We start from the raw sequence: 21,363 nt of genomic DNA, 5'->3' as shown, positions 1-21,363 counted from the left end.
TGCCACCAGTCCTGTGGTGTGGAAAGGCATAAAGAAGAACTGGGATCTTTTCCAGGAAGGGGTTTTGGGACAGGAGTAAAGTAGGGAGGAGATAGGGCTCAAAGACCAAGTTTTATGCTATGCATGGGGTCCACACCTCTGCTTCTTTGGTTGGCCCACTTGTCATTGTCATTTCTGTTGGTCACAAAATTAAGAAGAGATGGGATGCTATCATGCATAATAAATTAGAATTAAAAAAAATTTTTTAAAAGAAGAGATGGGATTCCTTTCCCAGGAGCAAGCCCAGGCTACCCACCTAGCTTTTGGGACATTAAAAGGATACAGCAAGGGGCTGGGGTTGTGGCTCAGTTTTAGAGCACTTGCCTTGCATGTGTGAGGCACTGGGTTCAATTCTCAGCACTGCATATAAATAAATGAATAAAATAAAGTTCCTTCGACAACTAAAAAAATTTTTTAAAAAAGATATTGCAAGAGGAGAGTTCAGGACACAAGATTTGGGTCTAATTCAGCTTGTGACCCAAGGGGTTACAAACCTGGAGTTCAGACCACATAGAATCCTGGGGCTCTCTTGACAAATGGATCCCTGTTAACCACATGAGTCGGAGAAAAACTAGGTTTTGACCAGGGGACTTTCCTACAAATACTAAAAGTGTTCTGGGTATGGTGGCACAAGCCTGTAATCCCAGCTATTTGGGATTATAGACAAAAGAAAAAAGAAAAAAGGGCTGGGGATGTAACTCAGTGGTAGAGTTCTTGCTTAAGATACATGAAGCCATGGAGGTTTAATCCCCAGTATTCCCCCCACCAAAATAAGAATAATAAAAAACAACAGTTTAGGAGCCTCTATTGTCAGGTGGTGACTCTCAACAGGATGTGGTGAACAGTGCTTAGATGGCAAGGGGTAAAGGCAGAGCCTGTTTGCTTCAATTGCTGATTCTTTCCGTTTGCACCTCAGCTCCATGATTCAGCCTCTCTGTACTCTTCCAGCCCAGACAAATACCTTGTACTGAATTCTTCCATTTTCTCATTTAAAGAAATTTGGGCCATGATGGGTGGAGATACTCCCTCTTACTCCCAAAATAAACTCTGTAGGGAAGCAAGGCTGCTCCTCCAGAGGCAGGGATGGGGCCTGGGGATCCATGACCCCAGGCTGAGATATGATGGGAAGCATGCTGCTGTGACCAAGGAGTGTGCAATAGGGCTACCTGCAGAAGTCAAAAGGCCCAGGGACCCTGAGGAAGGGTGTGCACCACTAATGCTAAGGAAAAAAACAGGAAAGTTACTTCTAAGTCCACATCTTTCCAGCCTCAAGAACCAACCAGACGCCAGGCGTGGTGGCATACAACTCGGGAGGCTGAGGCAGGAGGATTGCAGGTTCAAAGCCATCCTCAGCAACAGCAAGGTGCTAAGCAACTCAGTGAGAGTTGCTTAAAAAATCAGGCTGGAGATGTAGCTCAGTGGTTGAGTGCCCCTGAGTTCAATCCCTGGTACCCACCCCCCACACACCAGAAAAAAGAACCAACCAGACCCTGAGAAATGAAACCCAGAAAGATCCAAGAGGTCTGAATTTCAAAGTTCTGGGACAAATCTAGAGGTAAGAAGCTTTGGGAATTGTGGGCCTTCTAGGGACCTATAAACCTATAGACCTTGCTGGAAGTGTGTGTGCTCCCTGGGGGTTCTACAGGTTCATTTCTTTTTCTTTTTTTCTTTTTTTTTTTTTAATTGTAGATGGACACAATACCTTTATTTATTTATTTATTTAATGTGGTGCTGAGGATGGAACACACTGCCTCATGTGTGCTAGGCAAGAGCTCTACCACTGAGCCACAACCCCAGTCCTCTACAGGTTCATTTCTACCCTGCTCAGTGGTCTGGCTTAAGCCTCCTCATGGAGCCTATCTGTGTCCCTACTCTGATACTTGGCCTGTGGCTGATGACTGACCATTTTACCCCCCTCAGGTTCTGCAGGTGGAAGTATACAACATCTGTGGCATTCCTCCTCCTCCGCACCTCCAGGTCCTCTGACTGTAACAATCTCATTTAGCTTCTCAAGAGACTCATGAGTCCTTCACTCATTCAGCTTGGATTTCACAGTCCCTATTAATTCTATAGTAATAATCATTATAGTCAATAAAATTGCCTTCATAGTAATGTCACAGTGGAGTGAAGGACATTCAAATGAAGAGGTGAAACTCCTACTTCTGGTCCCAAGAGGCCAGCTGTGTGTCTCTACATTTCAAAAACTGGGTCTGTCTAAGAAAGAGATGGACAGAGAGCAAAATGGAGATGGGTTTGGAGAAGGAGTTGGAGAAGGGATGGGGGTAAGGATGGGAGTGGAACAGAGGTCCAGAGGGAGTGGGGAGGGGATTAGTGATACAGAGGAGGTGGGATGATAGATGAGGTGGAGATGAGATGAGGTGTGGTGGGGGCAGAGATATGGATGAGAGCCAGGAGGACTGTGTGGCCCTCTGGCCTCCCCAGATTACAAACCTGTGCTTCCTACCTTATCCCATGGATCTTGATGCAGAGAAAACTTGATTCCTTCATTCATCAAACATATCTTGGACTTGTCTTGAATGCCAGGCTTGCATTGATAGACCACACACACACACACACACACACACACACACACACAAACACATACACACTGAGTGTCTTCCATCATTTCCTTCAAAAAGCTCAACGTCTAAGGTAGGGAGAGGTCTTTTGATAAACAAAACACTGGGGTAGGAGCTGACAGACAAGCTGACCACAGAACAGGGTGTCTGTAGGAGTCTGAGAGGGCTTCATGGAAAAGGTGATCATTATCTGTGTGTTTGTATAGATTTACTTATTAAATTCATAAAACATTTGCATGTTGAAAAATTGTAAAAAGCACACGTGTCTAGTGCTGATTGTACAACAATTCTGAGAATTACTACAGCCTAAAGAACGATACATTTTAAATGGGTAAACAATATGGTATGTGACTTAAATCTCAGTAATGTTCTATTTTAAAATAAGGGTATGTGTTCTCATTTCAACTCTGCTCTTGGTCTCTTCCTGAATTCAACCAATACTGGATACTTGGATGTCATGCAGAACACTCTGGTCTCCCATGATGAGTCAAACCACAAACAAAATCACAAAAAAAAAAACAAAAAACAATGCAACAATAACAGAAAAACATATCCCAAATATCCCTTCAAAATCTTCTTCTCTCATTCATCTAAATTTTGATGCAGTTTTTATCTTTGAGCACTTGTGTTTTCACATAGGTAAGGACAGTCTAGATACTCTTTTGTACTCTTTTTCCTTTAAGGGTACATCATAAGCATTTCAGCAGTTTACTATGTAACACTCAAAAGGATGGTTTTCAAAGGATGAGATACTCTATCAAGTTGATAGTAAAGGAATCTTTCCTCACTAGGTGATTGGGCTGGTTCTAAATTGCTATGAAGTAGAAGAATGATCCACCAGACCTTGACTTGGGACAATAGCTTTCACATGGCAGACTCACAGTCTTAGAGCTAAAAGGGATTCTGGATAGGCTTTTCTAGTACTGGAAAGGTTTTCCATAGCCCCAACTACTATACACCAAAGGAACTATTAGAAGACAGAGAGGTCCAGATGGATTCTCCCTATCTTCTGGCCTAGCAAATTCCCCCTTACCCTCTTGCCTTCCTTGGTGAAATGGCAAAGTATGTCTGGGGAAGGTGAACTCTGGAGACTCAGGAGGAGACATTTGGGACTGTCTACTACAATGCCAGGGCTGCCTGTTCACTTTCTTTGATATTATGAATGAATTAGTCTACTGGGCACTGTGCTAGGTGCTGGGGAAACAGTGGGATGCAGATAGACAGCCATGGTCCACTTCCTGGCTTGGACCAGTGAAGACACTGCTGGAACAAGAAAACTTCTGTGATGATTCTTGAAAGTGAGAGCCAGCCCTGGGTCCCACACTTGCTCTTTATCTCCCTCTCTTAAAGCTGATTCTTCTTTGCCCCAACTATCTGGCCCCAGCTTCCCTGTAGGCACCCGAGAGACCTTATCAAAAGAAGGGAAATTGATTGAAGCATGCTCAGTTGGACTAGGTCTAAAACTTTCCACTGCACGTCTCTCACTCTCCTTGATTTCACATGCCTGGGCCAGAACATGAAGGGGAACTCCCCTTTTCTTGAGGTCCTTCAAGGAATATGATGTCTTAGTCTCTCCTAATTCTCTTATGGAAAAGGAGAAGCCAGTATAGTCTAGACAACTCTGAGTCAAGTGATTTCCATCTACTCCTTTTGTTTGATTCTCACAACAACCTTGAGAGATATAAATCAGATGCTGAGTGCTTCTCAAATATTACTTTGTTTTAATTCTAAAAACAGGTCCACCAGGCAACAAAAAAGCGCTGTAGCCCAGGGGAAGGCAAGGAGGTATGATTTTCTATGAAGATCTGTTTCTATACCAGCCAGGTGACTTTGGGCAAGTTACTTCATCTCTCTGAATTTTAGTTTCCTCATCTGTAAAATGGGAATAATATCTATCTCTCAGTGGACAAGAGCATAAATATGCACAGTTGCTTTTCCCATAAGCCCTCAACCTTGACTGGACTGGACTGAAATTTGAATAAACAGTAATAATTGTTATATTCAAGTAATTTTTTTATTTTGGAGTTGGGTGTAGTAGTGTATACCTATGGTTCCGGCTACTGCAGAGACTGAGACAGAAGATTGTTGGAGCCCAGGAATTCAGGGTCAGACTGGGTAACATAGCAAGACCCTGACTCAACAACAATAAAAAAAGCCGCCTCACAGCCGTTTTCTCATTTGGCTACCACAAGAGGGAAAAATCTAAGAAAGTCCAAAAATTCTGTGTAAAAAAAAAAAATCACCCTTGCTGCACAGTTCAAACTGGGACATGAGGCCAAAGAGCAATATTGACATATGGAGCCCAAGCACTTCCTTTCCGGATGAGACCTACACTACCTGAGCCAGCAACTGGCAAAGGTTGCAGGAAGGAGGAGTCGAGGCTCAAGGGTTCCTGGGTAGGTGGACATTGGCAGGTCTGTAAATCAGTTCCTCACACAGCCCAGGAGGAGCCCAGAGCCTCAAGGTAGACCCAGAGGGCATGGAGATTTATAAGGACAGAATGGGAAACTGGACCACAAAATACTATAGAATTAAAAAAAAAATTTAAATATTTTTTAGTTGTATATGGACAGAATACCTTTATTTTATTTATTTACTTGTATGTGATCCTCAGGATCGAACCCAGGGCCTCACTCATGCTGGGCAAGTGCTATACCACTGAGCCACAACCCCAGCCCTAGAATTTGACATATATGTAAGGAGAGGTGTTTGGAGGCAATCAATCAATAAGTTAATGTTTTCTTCATTCCGGATAAGCAGAGGTAACAGCCTAGTGGTTTATAATGTGGCTTCTGGAGCAAGTTTGCTAGGGTTTAAATCCAGCAAATGTGACCCTGGGTAAAATATTTAGCATCTCTGTACCTTATTTTCCTTGCCTACAAAATGGGAAGAGTAATAAAATCTACTCAGAACTTTTATGAGAAGTAGATGAGTTAATCCATATAATTTCCCTAAACTAGTCCCTGACATATGGTAAATGTTCAGTGAATGCTAGCTATTATTTACTTTTTTTAATATTTATTTTTTAGTTGTAGTTGGACACAATATATTTATTCTACTTATTTATTCATTTTATGTGGTGCTGAGGATCGAATCCAGGTCCTTGCAACGTGCTAGCTGAGCCACAACTCCGGCCCTATTATTTACCTTTTTTTTTTTTTTATTAACCAGTATCTACTGGGTGTTTCATTGGCTGTATAAGAATCCATTCTGGGGCTGGGGATGTGGCTCAAGCTGTAGCGTGCTCGCCTGGCTTGCGTGCTGCCCGGGTTTGATCCTCAGCACCACATACCAACAAAGATGTTGTGGCCGCCGAGAACTGAAAATAAATATTAAAAATTCTAAAAAAAAAAAAAAAAAAAAAGAATCCATTCTGAAATTTGGTGGCTTAAAACAACAAACCAATTTATCTTGCTTCTCTAGGGGAACAATCTAGGCTGGGTTTAGTTGATTAGTTCTGCTGGATTCTCCTGCGATCACTATGTTGCTGAGGATCTCTGGCAGATAAGACTGGGGCTGGCTAGTCCACAATGCCCTCACATGTCTGGCGGCTGGGGCTGGCTATCAGTGATAGCAATGTATCTCCACTGATTTCCTGTTATGGTGCAGAGTTCCAACTGTAGCCCAAAGAGGGCAAGCCCTAGTGAACAAATACCTTCAGCCTCTACTTGAATGGAATTTGCTGATGTTCCATTGGCCAAGACAAGTCCAGATTCAAAGGATAAACATAAACTTCACATCTTGATGGGAAGAGAGGCAAAATCACAATGCAAAAGGACATGTGTCAGGGATGGTAATACTTTTCTGGCCATTTAATTTACACCCACCACACTGATATGTAAACAGAGCTTTGTTTTAGAGCTAGACGGGATGAGTTCAGGATAGAAGGAAAAATAATTAAAACATGAGAAAAAACAACTATGATGCTGAGTTTGAATATGATAAGTAAGTGCCTTACAATAGGATCAGCTAAGTGTGAGGGGAGTTCAGATCAGAGAGATCCTTATTCATTTTTTTGGCGGGGGGCTGGGGAGAGTGCCAAGGATTGAATTTAGGGGCACTCAACCACTAAGCCCCACCCCCAGCCCTATTTTTTTGTTTTATTTAGAGACAGGGTCTCACTGAGTAGCTTAGCGCCTCGCTTTTGCTGAGGATGGCTTTGAACTAAGGATCCTCCTGCCTCAGCATCCCGAGCCGCTGGGATTACAGGCATACACCACTGTGCCCAGCCAGAGAGATCCTTTATTGCCAATGAGGGGTGAGTCCGTGAGTTGGGAAGGCTTCATTAGCTTGACCCTGAAATATGGCTAGTATCTGGATATGTGGAGATGGAGAAAATTCTATTCCAGGTAAAGAGTAAAGTTAGGACAACCAAGACATGTTTAAGAAATCCAAACACTTCTAGCCTATCTGGGGTGTGAAGGTCAAGAAGGGGGGTTGTGGGCCCAAGACTGGAAAGATAAGGGTGGTCCAGCTGTGGATGAATTTGAGATTGAACTTCATTCTGTAGGCAATGGGAAGCCATTGAATACTTTTCAGAAGACAAGTGAAAAGAACTGTATTATAAGAAGACTCTTGCTCATAGTCATTAGGATGGCTTGGAGTGGGAAGTGAAAAGGGAATTAGGCGCTCATTAGGTAACGAAGGAGCTAGGGGTCCAGACAGAGGGATTGGCCAGGAGCATCAGGAGTAGGAAAAACATGGATAGTTCCTGATGTGTGGCTGCAGTGGGGAATGAAGAGGTGTCAAGGATGATTCTGATGCCTATAGGATGGCAGAGGGGTAGAAGATTCACTTACAGAGCAAGAAAGTCTGGGGGAAGACCAGGTCTGGAAGGAGCTCATGGATGTGGGAAATCTATGGGACCTCCAGGCAGTGCCCGAATGACTATGGAAGGAGAGAGAAAGGCAGGGAGAGTAGAAGTTGCTGGAGCAACCCTGCACAGAGTGTTTTAAGGTGCTTAACTACCAAAAACATCAGACGTGGTCAGATGCTTGAGGAGGAAGAATGAGGAAAGACCACTCAGCAGATTTGGCCATGAGATCAGGGCAACCTCCCAGTAGATCAGAGGAGACTGAAATTCCATGGCGTTTGATGAAGAAGAGACAGGCATCCTGCTCTCTGGAATTCATGTTGGAGAGAGCCTCTGTTCTCACATAACCCCAGAACTATCCTCTCTTTCCACTTCAAACCTACTAAAGTGAAAATCTTTAAAATCTTGAAAATAAAACAAACATGGCTGTTCCTTTCCACCCTTGAGGAGGGAGGCAGCTGGTCTGTCCCTGATCTGTCTCCCTTTCTCCAGCCAGAGATCAGGCACTGGCAGGCTGTTTACTTCCCAGTGGAGCCCTGCTGTGTTTTCATATCTAAAAATAGTCATACACACACACACACACACACACACACACACACACACGCAGGCGTGGCGGGAGAGGAACCTCACTAACCTCACTGTTTGTTTTCATGAGGATTCTGGGCTTCATCTCTTCCTTCCCCTGCATCAGGGCCTTTATTTTAGAACTCTCAGAGGGGGTAATGTGTGGGTCGAAAGGGTCCAAAACTACTAATTTTCTAATTATCACACCCAGTTTGGATTCTGGAAAAGGAAAGCAATAATAACCTTCTGTACAGCATTGGTGTTTGGGTTGGGATGAAATTGTCCCAGCTATTAAAGAAACAGTTAATGAAAGGATTACAAGGACAGAGCTGGAGGGTGAAGGGGTGAGTCCGATCTGAATGGTAGCCAGGTGCACTGTGGGGAGCTGACTTTGCTACAGGATTGTGGAGTCCTCTCTGACTCGTGGCACCTGTGTTAGCCAGCTTTTCATGACTGTTTCCAACCTATCTGAAAAGGACAATTTAGTGGAGGAAAAGTGGTTTTTTGTTTGTTTTGTTTTTATTTTCTTGAAGTACCAGAGATTAAACCCAGGACCCTGCACAAGTTATGCAAGTGCTCTACTAATGAGCTAAAATAGCCGGTCCTTTTTTATTTTGAAATAAGGTTGCCCAGGCTGGCCTTGAACTTGCAATCCTTGTGTCTCAGCTTCCTGAGTAGCTGGGATTACAAGCATGTGCCCCCATAATCAGCAGAAAAGTTTATTTTGGTTCATGATTTCAGAGTTGTCCAATTCACGGAGGGCTAACTCCATTACTGTGGGCCAGAGTTGAGGCAGGACATCATGGCAGAAGGGTAGTGGCACCAGCTAGTGGCACCCAGAAAGCAAAGAAAGAGTGAGAGGAGAAGGTAAGGGAGGGAGGGAGGAAAGGGGGGGAGGAAAGGGGGGGAGGCTAGGGAGAAGATAAGCCATTCCAAGGTATGCCCCTAGTCCCCCAACTAGGACCTACCTCCCAGTAGTCCATTCAACTATCCATGAATTAATCTATCAAATGCAGCACTGATGAGGTCAGAGCCCTCGGGATCCAATCATTGCTTAAAAGCCCTACCTCTGAACCTTGCTGCAATTGGGGACCATGCTTTTAACAAACAAGACTTTGTGAGGACATTCCAAAAACAAATATTCATAGCAACCCTTGGGTGTGTGTTCTGACAGCCTTGGTATTTAGATGTCCCAGGGTAGAAAGAAGACTAACTTCACTGGGTATTCTTTAAATTTATTTGCATTTTAAAAAATCAGTGAATGTATTACTTTTGAAAAAAATTTCTTGAGAAACGGTGTCTCACTATGAACCCCAAACTGACCCCAAACTTGTGGGTTCAAGTAATCCTCCTATTTCAGCCTCCCAAGCAGCCGGGGCTATAGGCAAATACTATTGCACCCAGATAACAATATTTTAAGTTAAAAAACAGTGCTTTCTAGCCATGTGCTGTAGCGCATCCATGTAATCCCAGTGAACAGAGAGGTTGAAGTGAAAAGATCTCAAGTTCAGGTCAGCCTGGGTAACTTAGGTAGGCCCTATCTCAAAATAAAAAAATAAAGAAGGCTCTGAAAGAAATTATGAAAGCAATTCCAACCACATTTTGAAAGCTTCCTTCCCTTGCCTCTGCCTCCCCCCATCAACCAAGATTAACTCCTAACAGGAAGGAGCTACATTTGACAGAAAGGACACTTCCTAACTGCAAGAATGGTTTTGGCACTGTCAAAGGATAGATTGATAATGGTAAAAGAGTCTACCATCTGTTCATGTGAGAACTGGTTGACCCTGTGTGGAAACAAGATACTTCCTGGTAGGAACAACAGCTTCTTTGGGTGTGGGGGCTTGAGGAAAAGGGGGGAGAGGAAGAGGAAGGTCAGGCTGGGATTCCCATAAAGGTTTTGGAGCTTCCTTTGATTTTGGTAGAAGGCAGGTCCTGGGTTGGCAGAAGGCAAGGAGTGAGTGGGAAGCTCTTAGCTATTTGTAATGAAGCAAATACCTTCAGGTGTTTTTCTGTGGACAAAATGTCCAGCCTTTTCTGAGACCCAGGCTCCCACCACCTGGTCAATAGATGCACAGTTCAAGGTCCTAAAGCTGAACTTTCTCACCGCACCAGAGATAAGTTAGCCATTTTCGCTGGCTAACAATGATTAATCCACCTCCACCTGTTTTTCCCAACATGTTTTTCTAGCACATGAGCTGGGTCACTCACTCTGAAGGTGATAGCCGTTGAACCAGCCAGTTTCTACCATCCACCACTACACACCTCCCCCATTGATCACCTAATAGGAAAGAAAAAAAGCGCCTAAAAGATTTTTAAAAATTAATAATTTTAATGAGACGGTTCATCTTACTGTTTGGGTTGTAACCCTTCAGAGAATCTACCCTGCTGCTGAGAGGAAGTTATGATGTTAAGCCATGCTACAAAGAAAAGACCACTGACTCCAATTTTAAATCAAATTAAAGCAAGCTTGTAATTCTGGCCAGGACTGTGTCTCCCGAAAATCCTTGGGTTAGAGAACAGTACCCCAGCTCTCTAGGAGCATAGTTTTATAGCACAAAAAGTTGCAAAGAGTGTGTAGGGGGGTGCCTTGAGAACTTACAGATAATAGAATTTTGACAAGCATAATACAAAGGCAGATAGTAGATTAATGATCTAAATGGTTCAACATTTCAAGTTAGGGAGTAAATCTATCTATTTATTTATTTATTTTTGAGATAAAGGAAATTATACATCATTTATTATCATATGATACTAGATAATATTAAAGAATTACTCTTAATTTTGTTGGCAACATATAACAGTAGTATTGTTACATACCTTATGGTTATTAAGTCCTTACAATTTTTGAGAGAACCAAATATAACACTTGTTACATGAAAAACATCTATACCTTCATATTGTTCTTTTGTGGAAAATCAAGCTTTATTTCAAAGTAACCCAAGAAGAGAAGAGCAGTCAGGGGGAACATACTTACAAACTGGATGGGAGCATACAGATACTTAATCTATTTGGCAAAGGCTCAGTCAGAAGACTCGGCAATTCCTGATGATCCTCCAACACCTACTCAGTTTCCTCTTCAGGCTAAAACTACTGAGTAGTCTGGAAGATGCCCATGATGTCTGTGTTATACAAACACACTCCCATTTCAGGAAAGAGGACACCTGGGCTCTACTTACTGAGGGATCTGATTAATTATTAAAATAAATATTTACATTGAGAATATAGTAAACTATTAGCTTTCTTCGCATTTTCACATTTTTAAAAAGAACCAGAGGTTTCATGTTTTAAGCAATTGAGTTGGTAAAGATCCTGTCTCCATCTTATAAGTGATGGATTACATTCAATTACTCCTTATAACTGAAAGATCATTTCATTGCTTTTGAAGTACTGCTTGAGTTGGCATCTGTGATGGTAGCTAAATAAATGAGATTTCTATGTAACACAATCTGGTTCTGGACACACTTGTTCGCTCCACCCTTGTTCTGATACTCCACAATACAGCGGATCAGCTGGTCATTCTCCAGGAGCTTCCTTTGATTTTGGATGGTCTCTTGATTGGCTTCTGCCTTGCCCCTCATCCAGTCAGGTACAAAGGCCACAGACATCACAGGGGGCCCGGGTCAGCACCCCACCTCAGAAAAAGACACCCATTGTGCAGTCAGACAGACGCTATCTCCGCTCTGAAGGCTAGGGAGTAAATTTGGATCCCAACACTAGAATTTACAAGGCACCACTGAGGTTTCAGAGAGGGTTGTTATCTGGTCAGGGAAAACCAGAATTTATGAGGCGCCAGTAAGGTTTCAGAGAGGGTTATTATCTGGTCAGGGAAAGCTAAGCATGAGTGAGTTCAAGGCATGGGCAGGCATTGGAAATTGCAGTAATTTATAGTAAAACAAAAATTAACTTTTCATGACTTTGTGATGAGATGGCTCCCAATCTTTAGATGGAATTAGGCTGGGCTTATCATTCCCCCCTTGTCTTATGTGTCCCTTTCAAATCTTTGATAGGGTAGAGGAAGAGCTCTGGAGGAATTTTAATCCCTCAGGTGACAGTCCCCAACTTCCTGGACTCATCCAAAACTGGCCTCCCTGATCCGACCTGACTCGATTTACCTATCTATATTGACTGTCTATCTATTTCTAACTTCATTGTTGTAAGAAAAAGGGGCAACAATCATTTTGGCTTCTTCAAAGCTGAGAGGGGGCAATGTGGGGTGGGGGGAAAACAGCATTAAAGTTCAGGTCAGATTGAAGTCTGATTGGGGAAGAACAGGTTGTAAAGTCCTGGGCAGATGGGTGCTTCTGTGAAAGAGAAACAAAAAACATGAGTACTGAACAAATATTGCTGCCTTTGGAACATGTCAAAGAATATCATGAAGATGAAAGAAGTTAAAATTTTCTCACCAGGAGGTGTGAAGACTGAGAAGGTGTCCCCATAATAAGGCCAGAGTGGACAAGGCCTTTATATAGGAATGTAAATCTTTAACATCTTTAGAGTTATCAAGAACGTAAACACAACATTTAACTTTTAATGTTGGAGATGTCCATCTCCATGAGATGTAGTTAAGCTACTCAATGTCATCTGATCTTGTAAAATTTGTGCTGGTATGACCTCTGTGTCTAGTAGAGAACCCTTTATTTCTGTTATTTAGGGCTGGATAATCATACTAGCAAACACCAAGCCTACCTGTAGGCCTTAAATTAACTAAAAACTTCTGACTCTGGCAGTTCCTCTTGATAGTTTCTTTTGATAGTTATCAGACATTCCTGCCTAAGAATCTCTCTTTATAGCCTCCAGTCTTACTTATTTTAGGGGCTAACAAAAGTGTATATCTTAAATTATATTTAACTATTATTATTTATCTTTAAATGTCCTGGCGTGACTATGTTTTGGTTTTAACTGTTTTTGCTATGTGTTTAAGATGAAGCAAGTCAAACTGACTTTGGTTTTTATCTATTATTAAGAGTCAGCTGAGTTTCCATAGGAGTCACTCTGGGGGGAACTTGAGAGCAACTGCTTAGTTCTGCTAGTGCCATTTGCGCTAGGATGGGTCCAGATCTTGCTGACCATATGGCTTCCCTTGGAAGCACCAGGGATGTCTCCCTTCTCCAATAACCCTCCTCTTCATGGTAAGTGCCTCCATTGGCTTTCTGTTCTCCAGTGGTCTCATGAATCTCCCTGATTGGGAGGTTATGTGGCCCAGAGTTGCAAAGCTCTTTAGAGAAGTTCCCTGTTCCCTGGGTTTAGACTGATTCAGAAGGCAAAAGCCAAATATTGGTTCTTGGTCCCTTTTAATTTAACTTTAATCTTTAAATCTTGATCTTAAACATCTAGCAAGTCAGTTTCATCAGTCTTAAATTAAGAATACTGGGCTTTAACTTTAATGTCTATAACCTTACATTAATTGGGGTCTGTGCTATCCTGTGCATCCTTTAAGTGATGGCTTATTATCTTAAATTAACACAGGTTGTGTGCTCTTGAAGCAATACCTCTTTAAAACATTAACAGGCAACATTCAGACATTTTTAAAGAAAATTCAAAATAAAATTTACAAGAGTAAAAACGTATTTAATTTGTGCAATAACTATCTTGAGCTTTGACTGAGTTATATTATAACCCCTTTTTGAGATCCTAGTAATCTTAACAACAAAAATCAATCTTTTGAATACAACTTTAAATAAACTGAAGTCTGGCCTGCTGTGGAGTCATTCTGACATGTATTGAGATGGGAGGCAGAGCCTTATCTCAGGTAAGGCAGGGCTCTTCATAAATCTTTTTTTTTTTTTTTTTTAGAGACAGAAAGACAGTTTTTTTGTTTTTGTTTTTGTTTTTTTTAGAGAGCGTGAGAGAGGAGAGAGAGAGAGAATTTTTAATATTTATTTCTTAGTTCTCGGCGGACACAACATCCTTGTTTGTATGTGGCGCTGAGGATCGAACCTGGGCCGCACGCATACCAGGCGAGCGCGCTACCGCTTGAGCCACATCCCCAGCCCTCTTCATAAATCTTAAGTGTTCTAGTTCTGAAGCTGATTTTTGTTGCTTAAATATCATTTTATAAAGTTTACATATATTGTTGCTCGAGGTCATATGAATATTAGCTAACACAATATAATATTACATTTAAAATATGAATTACAGAAAGGCTGAGAGCTTTTAACCTTTTGTGGAAAAGTTGCAAAATGTTTGTGTTCTACATTTTTAACCTTTACATAGATTAGGCTCTCATTAACTTAAAAATTGTACCCCAGTGTAAAAAGTAACATAAAACTTTAGATCTTATTGATAATAGGTCCCATTATAGAATATTAAATGGTATAAATAAATCTCCAATAAAGTTTATCATCCTTATAAGCCCAAAATTACCATACAACTTTAGTTTGGAGAACACCAGCTTGATATAATGTTCTTTTAAAGCTTCTACCTTAAAGAATTATATACCTGGAAGATATGAACATATTTAATATACAAATAATAGTAATAACACCATAATCACATTGATATTTTTATATTAATTAATTAAGTTTAGGTCTTAAGGAAATAACATGTTATAATATTTCAAAATGACAGTGTTGTTTAACCATAATTGTATAATCCTTAATCCCTTTAAGATTACTTGCTCAAAAAAAAGACTAAAACACAATGTTATGGGTAAATCAATGTTTTAAGAAATCCTTGTCTTTTTAACATATAAACTTTGGTTTATATCAGTATATTAACATTTGACCTTAAGGGAAAACTTCAAATAGCCTTGACTGATCATTTTACATATATATATATCCAACACATATTTTAATTTCTCTTTTCTATCTATTATCCCCCTTTTTGTTTACAATATGAAACAATCCTTGTAAATTTTTGAATTTAGATAAATTATTTCATTTTAATAAAAAGAAATACTTCATGTTGTTTACATTACTCTTAATTGAAACAGTTAAAACTTTTGGGCCTTTTCATATAGAAATCTTCAATATCCTTTGTTTATAGAATTCGATCTGTTTACCATTTCATGAAAACAACAATGTTTAAGTATATAGAATTATGACTGTTGGGACTTTAATTTTTTAGTAAAACCTTTTTTAGTGATGACAAAGCAAGTTTAAACCCTTTTTTTTTTCATTTACCAATTTATGAAAACATCAATAATGTTACCCAATCAAATTTAAGGAGTTAAGAGCACTTGGTGGTATATTTAACAGTTAGTATTTTAACCTTGTAAATTAATCAGATGTCTAACAAACAAAATTACTGATAAATATGAGTAATCCCATGTCAAATCTACTTTACTTATTTTACCAAAATATCAGACAAGTATATTTAATGGTATTAGCCATTTCTTCCTTGTTGAAGAAAATTTCTAGAACCAAGGGATATTAGACATTTTATAAACATCAACATTTTATTATTTTTTGACCACCTAGGGAGACTTGTGAGTTAAATTTGATTTTAAAGACATATTTATTTTCATCTGTTTACCCAAATTAAATTGAACCATTTTAAATCATGTGAATTAAAGGTATTTGGATCTATTTTTTAATGTTATGAGCACTCCTTATATACCTGCCAATTTTCATATCATTTACATGATATATGGACACATGCACATATAGACATACAACACATAACACAAGTGTGCACACATAACACAATGGTAAAGGCCTTGTAGCTTTTTGCAGGTGAAATCTCCATTGCAATGTTTAAAACCTCCATAGTTGAACAAAAATTAGGACTGATTGGAAAAACATTAACCTAGGTCTGTAGGATTAAAATTATGAGCTCAAAAAATACAGAATCTAAGAAAAAGCAAGAGTCCTAGAAAAAAATGACCAGGGGGTAATTAGTAAAGTATCATACAATTTATTTTTTGGTTTAGTCTAATATAAGTTCAGGTAAAGGGCACGTTTACTTTCTTTTTTTAGGGTCTAAGACCAGTCTCCTACTGAGCTTGTATTTGCATTTCAGTGTGAGTCCTGGCTGAGGTCCAGAAAGAGCTAGGGAAAACTGCTGTTCTGAGCAGAAACCTCATGCCTAAGGCATTTTAACCATTTTTTTCCCTAGTCAGTAATTGGACAGGTTTGGATGTCTAGAATTATGCTACCTTACTTCCTATTACCTTTGGGAACAAAGCTATGATGTTAAGTTCCTTACTAAGATAAGCCATTTGTTGTTGAGCAAGTCCACTTTCTTGTGTGGCCATTCCTAGGTTTTGTCTTCTTCTCTCAGTGACAAACAGGATAAATCTTGCTCCAAAACCTGTTCATAACTCAGGGGGAGTAAACCTTTTGGTTATAGGCTGTTCAGATATTTTTAAGAGGTCTAAGGTAAGAGGTGAGAACAGAAAAGCTGGTTCTTGTATTCAAGGGGAAATTGGCTTCTGGCCCCTACAGAGAATCAGGAGAAGCATACCTGGGGCATCTGAGGCTAGAGTTTGGCTAAGGTTACTCCCACACATCTAAGACAGATCAGAACTTGGGACACTGTGTACTCGTGTCAATTGCTCTCTGGGCCTAGACAGAAAAGCAGGAAAGGGCATCAGCAGGCAGAGCCCAACGTGCCTGCTCTGTATGGAACGGTGATTGAGAGCTGCCTAGGCCGGGAAACCTTTCACCCGAGTTTTCTTGAGTTGCAGCTTCATTAGCTGCATTTATAGCCATCGGGGGCTCATATCATCCTTCAGAAAGAAAGAAAGTGGCACGGCGGTGAGAGGATAAAGAGGAGCTAAAGTATTTGCATCCAACTCAGTTTTTTTTTAAATATTTATTTTTTTAGTTTAAGGTGGACACAATATTTTTATGTGGTGCTGAGAATCGAACCCAGAGTCTCATGCATGCTAGGCGAGCGCTCTACCACTTGAGCCACATCTCCAGCCCCTCCAACTCAGTTTTTGACTATTAAGACTTCTTATTAATTATTTTATCTCTGACAAACCAACTTTTAATTGTAAGATTGTACAATGCTTCAAAAACCCATTCAGATGCCAGATTGCTACAGTAAAACATCATCTTTTTAGACACATGTACATCTATAGGTAGCCCATTCAGCCAAGATCATTCCCAAGAAACAATCTATAGTATCAACACATTATTGCCCATGTCTTAAAAGGCCAGAAACAGATACAAACAAAGACACAATGACAGACAGAGAGGAGCTCCAAACTATGGCCGACAGAGAGGAACCTTTAAAATAGACCAGATAAGGGAAAAATCTCCCCAAGTTTCCAACTCCCATTTAACCATGAGTCCTACACCAGTTGCACCATAGATGTCACCAGGAGTGGACCAGATATTCCCACAAAGGGGGAACCAGAATTGTAAAATCAAGGGTCTTGATGTAGTGACTTCACTGCATTCAGTTTCCCTTTTTTTTTTTTAATAGAGAAGAAGCAAACCTTACACTGCAGGGAAGGAAGGCAGGAGTTCCCCAAAGCAAAAGGGGCTTCAGCAGCTGTTGGGAGTCCCTCAGTCACTCCTTTTACTTACAGGAATAGCTCCTCTGGTTCGGTCTGACCCCAGGCACACTCCCACATCTCCTAAATTTCCAGTAGTCAGCTCTTAAAAAGTTCATCTTACATCCTCGGCATGCAGTTACTTGGAGTGCTAGACTTCCCCAAGAAAGTGGAGCTGGGGCTCCTCTGGAGTCCCACCTGGGGTGTCAAAATTTGTAACTGAAAGTTCAGTTCCTGTCCTCAAAGTCAATTAATGCCAATATAATAATGAGGACAGGGTTTTGAGAAAAAGGAAAAATCAGTTTTATTGCTTTGCTAACAAAGAAGAAAAACAGGGACTCCCGTCCCAAAGGCAGTGACTCTCTTATTCTGGAGGGACAAAGGGGTTTTAAAGGAATTTTTCTAGAGTTAATTTCGGTAGGGGTTCCCAGGGTGCCCTAATAGCAGGTTAGGATTCACTTGTTAATTTGGGAAATATTCATTTCCTAGATTCCCAGCAGGCATTTCCCTGAATTTATGGGATGCTGCTGAGGTTTTAGAGAGGATGATTATCTGGTCAGGGAAAACCTGAATTTATGAGGCGCCACTAAGGTTTCAGAAAGGGTTGTTATCTGGTCAGGGAAAGCCATGCATGGTGAGTTCAAGGCACGGGCAGGCATTCCAAGCAAGTTTAGAAATCTCAGTAATTTATAGTAAAACAGAAATTAACTTTTCATGTGGTATGCTCAAGGCAGCCAACTAGGGGAAGAAAAGAAAGCATTGCTTCCCTAATCCTCGTTAACAAAGGGGAGTAACATTTATCAAAATTCCTTAAAACACAGCTCAAAGGGATGTCAGGCTTACTTGCCTTATCACCCATTTTTGATGTTCAATTGTCTTAATTTTCTACCAGAGAAGACATACAACGAAAAGGCAGAAAAAGCATATATAACACAGACCAAAACACAAGAAAACAAGAACCAGGCACCAAAACCGAGGGAGCAGTGCAACATCTTGCTAATGCTCTGGACAGGAGCGCATATGTGTTTCATCAACACCTCTTTGTCCTTCCAAGGAATTCCTTACTGAACCAGAACAGAGGACAGAGCGACACTTCGCTACTGTCCTGGACAGGAGTGTATGTGCCTCACCAGGAACTTCTGTGTCCCCAGAAGAGATCTCTCTTAACCCAATACCAAATGTTATAAGGGCGCCACTTACCTATGGAGGCCTCCTCCACCAAATTCTTGCTAATTGTTTTAGTGCGGCAGTTCATTCCAGCAATCCAATAAACCAAAGGCACATGCGGGGGCCTTGGAATGTCTTAAGCGGCACTCCAGCCTGGAGTCCCAGAGTGAAGGTCCGGCTTCAGAATTTTTGGTGATCTGATCTTGCTGGGGCCTCCAGATGTTAAATTATGCTACAAAGAAAAGACCACCGACTCCAATTTTAAATCAAATTAAAGCAAGCTTGTAATTCCAGCCAGGACTGTCTCTCCCGAAATCTTTGGGTTAGAGAACAGTACTCCAGTTCTCTAGGAACATAGTTTTACAGCACAAAAACTTGCAAATGGAGGTATCTTGAGAACTTACAGATAACAGGATTTTGACAAGAGTAATACAAAGGCAGATAGTAGGTTAATGATCTAAATGATTCAACATTTCAAGTTAGGGAGTAAATTTAGATCCCAACACCAGAATTTAAGGGATGCTGCTGAGGTTTTAGAGAGGATTATTATCTGGTCAGGGAAAACCAGAATTTATGAGGCGCCACTAAATTTTCAGAGAGGGTTGTCATCTGGTCAGGGAAAGCCATGCATGGTGAGTTCAAGGCATGGGCAGGCATTCCAAGCAAGTTTAGAAATCTCAGTAATTTATAGTAAAACAGAAATTAACTTTTCATGAATTTGTGATGAGATGGTTCCCAATCTTTAGATGGATTTATGCTGGGTTCATCAATGGGTTGAAGCTGGGTTTCATACTGTTGACTACAATATGTTGATAAGACCCATTCTAGTGTGATAACAACTAGCCCAAAGAATCCAGAGCTCCAGTCAGAAGAGAAGATGCAGCTGTAGATAAAATCAGACTTTGTCTTTTATAATTAATGCAACTGGAGGATGGTAAATGCAGTACATTATGGCTCCTTCCTCTCAGTGCTTTCCTGTTGGCAAATAAACTTGAGCGAATGAGTCAATCTTGCTTTGGGAGAAGGTGTCAGCCAGGACTTTGGATCCTGCTGTCCTTATTTAACAGAAGACCAGACTGTACTTTTTGGCACCTTTCTTCTATTGGCTTCCCAAACCAAAACCTCAGTGCCTCTGGGTTTATAGTTGTAGAGAAAATGCTCAGGGATCCCAAGTAATTTTCCTTTAATGTTGCTTCCCAAATTTAGCTGGTATTTTCCCAGAGGGCACTAATAAGTTTTGAGGGTTCTCCGCTGAGGACAAATAATAAGGAGCATATTTTTGTACAAATGAAAATTTTTTAGTTATTTTTATTTTTTGGTACCAGGGATTGAGCCCAGAGGCACTGAACCACTGAGCCATATCCCCAACCATTTCTTTATTTTTCATTTTGAGACAGGGTCTTACAGCCTCACTAAGTTGCTGAGGCTGGCTTCAAACCTGTGATCCTCCTGCCTCAGCCTCTGGGATTACAGGCATGCGTCACTGTGCCTGGCTGAGATTAATTTTCAATATAGTGATCCCCCAGTTTACATTGTTGTGTAATGTCTGGCTTCCCTGCCCCACTAGACTGTCAAAGTCCCAGAGGACAACTGGGATTTAACTTTGAATTCCTGAAAGGAAGGCACAGTGCTTTACTCAGGAAATGTTGGTAAAAATTAAACTGGAGAATTTCTTGAAAGAGAGGATGACAAACGTTTAGAGGAACATGATGGGATTCCCCTCTCTGGAGACAGCTTTTGCTTGTTCTTGCTGTGCTGCAGGTTGAACCTAGGGCCTCACAAATCCTAGGCAAGTGCTCTACTATTGAGCTACACCCTCAGCCCAGAGATAGTCCTTTATTCTTAGGAAAACCCTCAGCAACCCAAATGCTTTGTCCACCTTATTCACCTCACATGAGACCTTTGAAAATGCACAGTTTCTCTCTTCAATCAGCTTCCCAGCAGGCTCAGATCCTGTGGGGCCTCAACCTCTTTGTGCACTTGATAAAAAAAAAAAAATGCTGAAGGAAGCAAAAAAAAAAAAAAAGCTGAAAGGTTAAAAGGAGGGGGTCCAGCCAATAGTTTCATGATGTAATCCACTGTTGTTGACCCAAGAGGGTTCCCTGCCTGGCGGGCAGCCTGCTAGAAATTTTCCCACTGTCTCTGCATACCCAGAATGCGATATCAGCCCCATTATGACTCCTTATCAACAACACAAGCATTCTCCCTGAGTTTCCTCAGAAGATAAAGCTCTCCTCTTGCTCCCTATATGCTAAGCACATGACAGAACCCCTCCTGACCGAGAGGTCCTGGCTCAACGGTTTTACAAAGATCCAGATAGTGGCCTTTGGATATTTTGCCAGAAGATCTGCCCTACTTCCCCTCAATTCACCTCAGACCACAGAAAATCCAGTTCCAGAGAGGACCACTGTAGTTGCTCAATTCTTTCTAGGAAGACTTATCTGCTATAAGGAAGGGGCTGTCTGTTCTGGTGAGGCCCACCACCTGGGGCCCCCGCAGCCTAACCATGCAGGATACCATGTCCCACCCCGCAAACTGCCAAGCACAGGCTTCCTTTGCAGCCCACTCACAGCCACACCATTATCACGTGCTCTCCAGGTTATATGTGGCAAGATAAAGTTGCTTGGACCATCAGAGACAATATGGTCAAGGGCAATTAAGTCTGAGAGGGTGCCCCAGGGGTGGTGATGAGACTTCAGATTATACCTCCAGGATGATAATTGCATCATTTCCAACATGGAATGCTGTCCACCTTTGCT

The 21,363-nt window shown here is 41.2% G+C and overlaps 1 protein-coding gene across 1 annotated transcript; it reads right to left on the bottom strand.

The window, feature by feature from the left end:
- Positions 1-11,026: 11,026 nt before the first annotated feature.
- LOC308636483 (SS18-like protein 2) lies at positions 11,027-11,607 on the bottom strand. The gene has a single exon (XM_081271989.1). It carries the CDS (start codon positions 11,598-11,600, stop codon positions 11,361-11,363), a length of 240 nt encoding a protein of 79 aa, XP_081128115.1. The 5' UTR covers positions 11,601-11,607; the 3' UTR covers positions 11,027-11,360.
- Positions 11,608-21,363: the final 9,756 nt, after the last annotated feature.

Source organism: Spermophilus citellus (assembly GCF_964194105.1).
Source record: "Spermophilus citellus genome assembly, chromosome: 17".
NCBI lineage: Eukaryota > Metazoa > Chordata > Mammalia > Rodentia > Sciuridae > Spermophilus > Spermophilus citellus.
Note: the sequence above shows the minus strand (reverse complement) of the source record. Positions and strands in the feature narration are given on the sequence as shown.

Coding starts and splice junctions, on each gene's coding strand:
- LOC308636483 (XM_081271989.1), bottom strand. CDS start 11,600: ATGTCTGTGGCCTTTGTACCTGACTGGATGAGGGGCAAGGCAGAAGCC.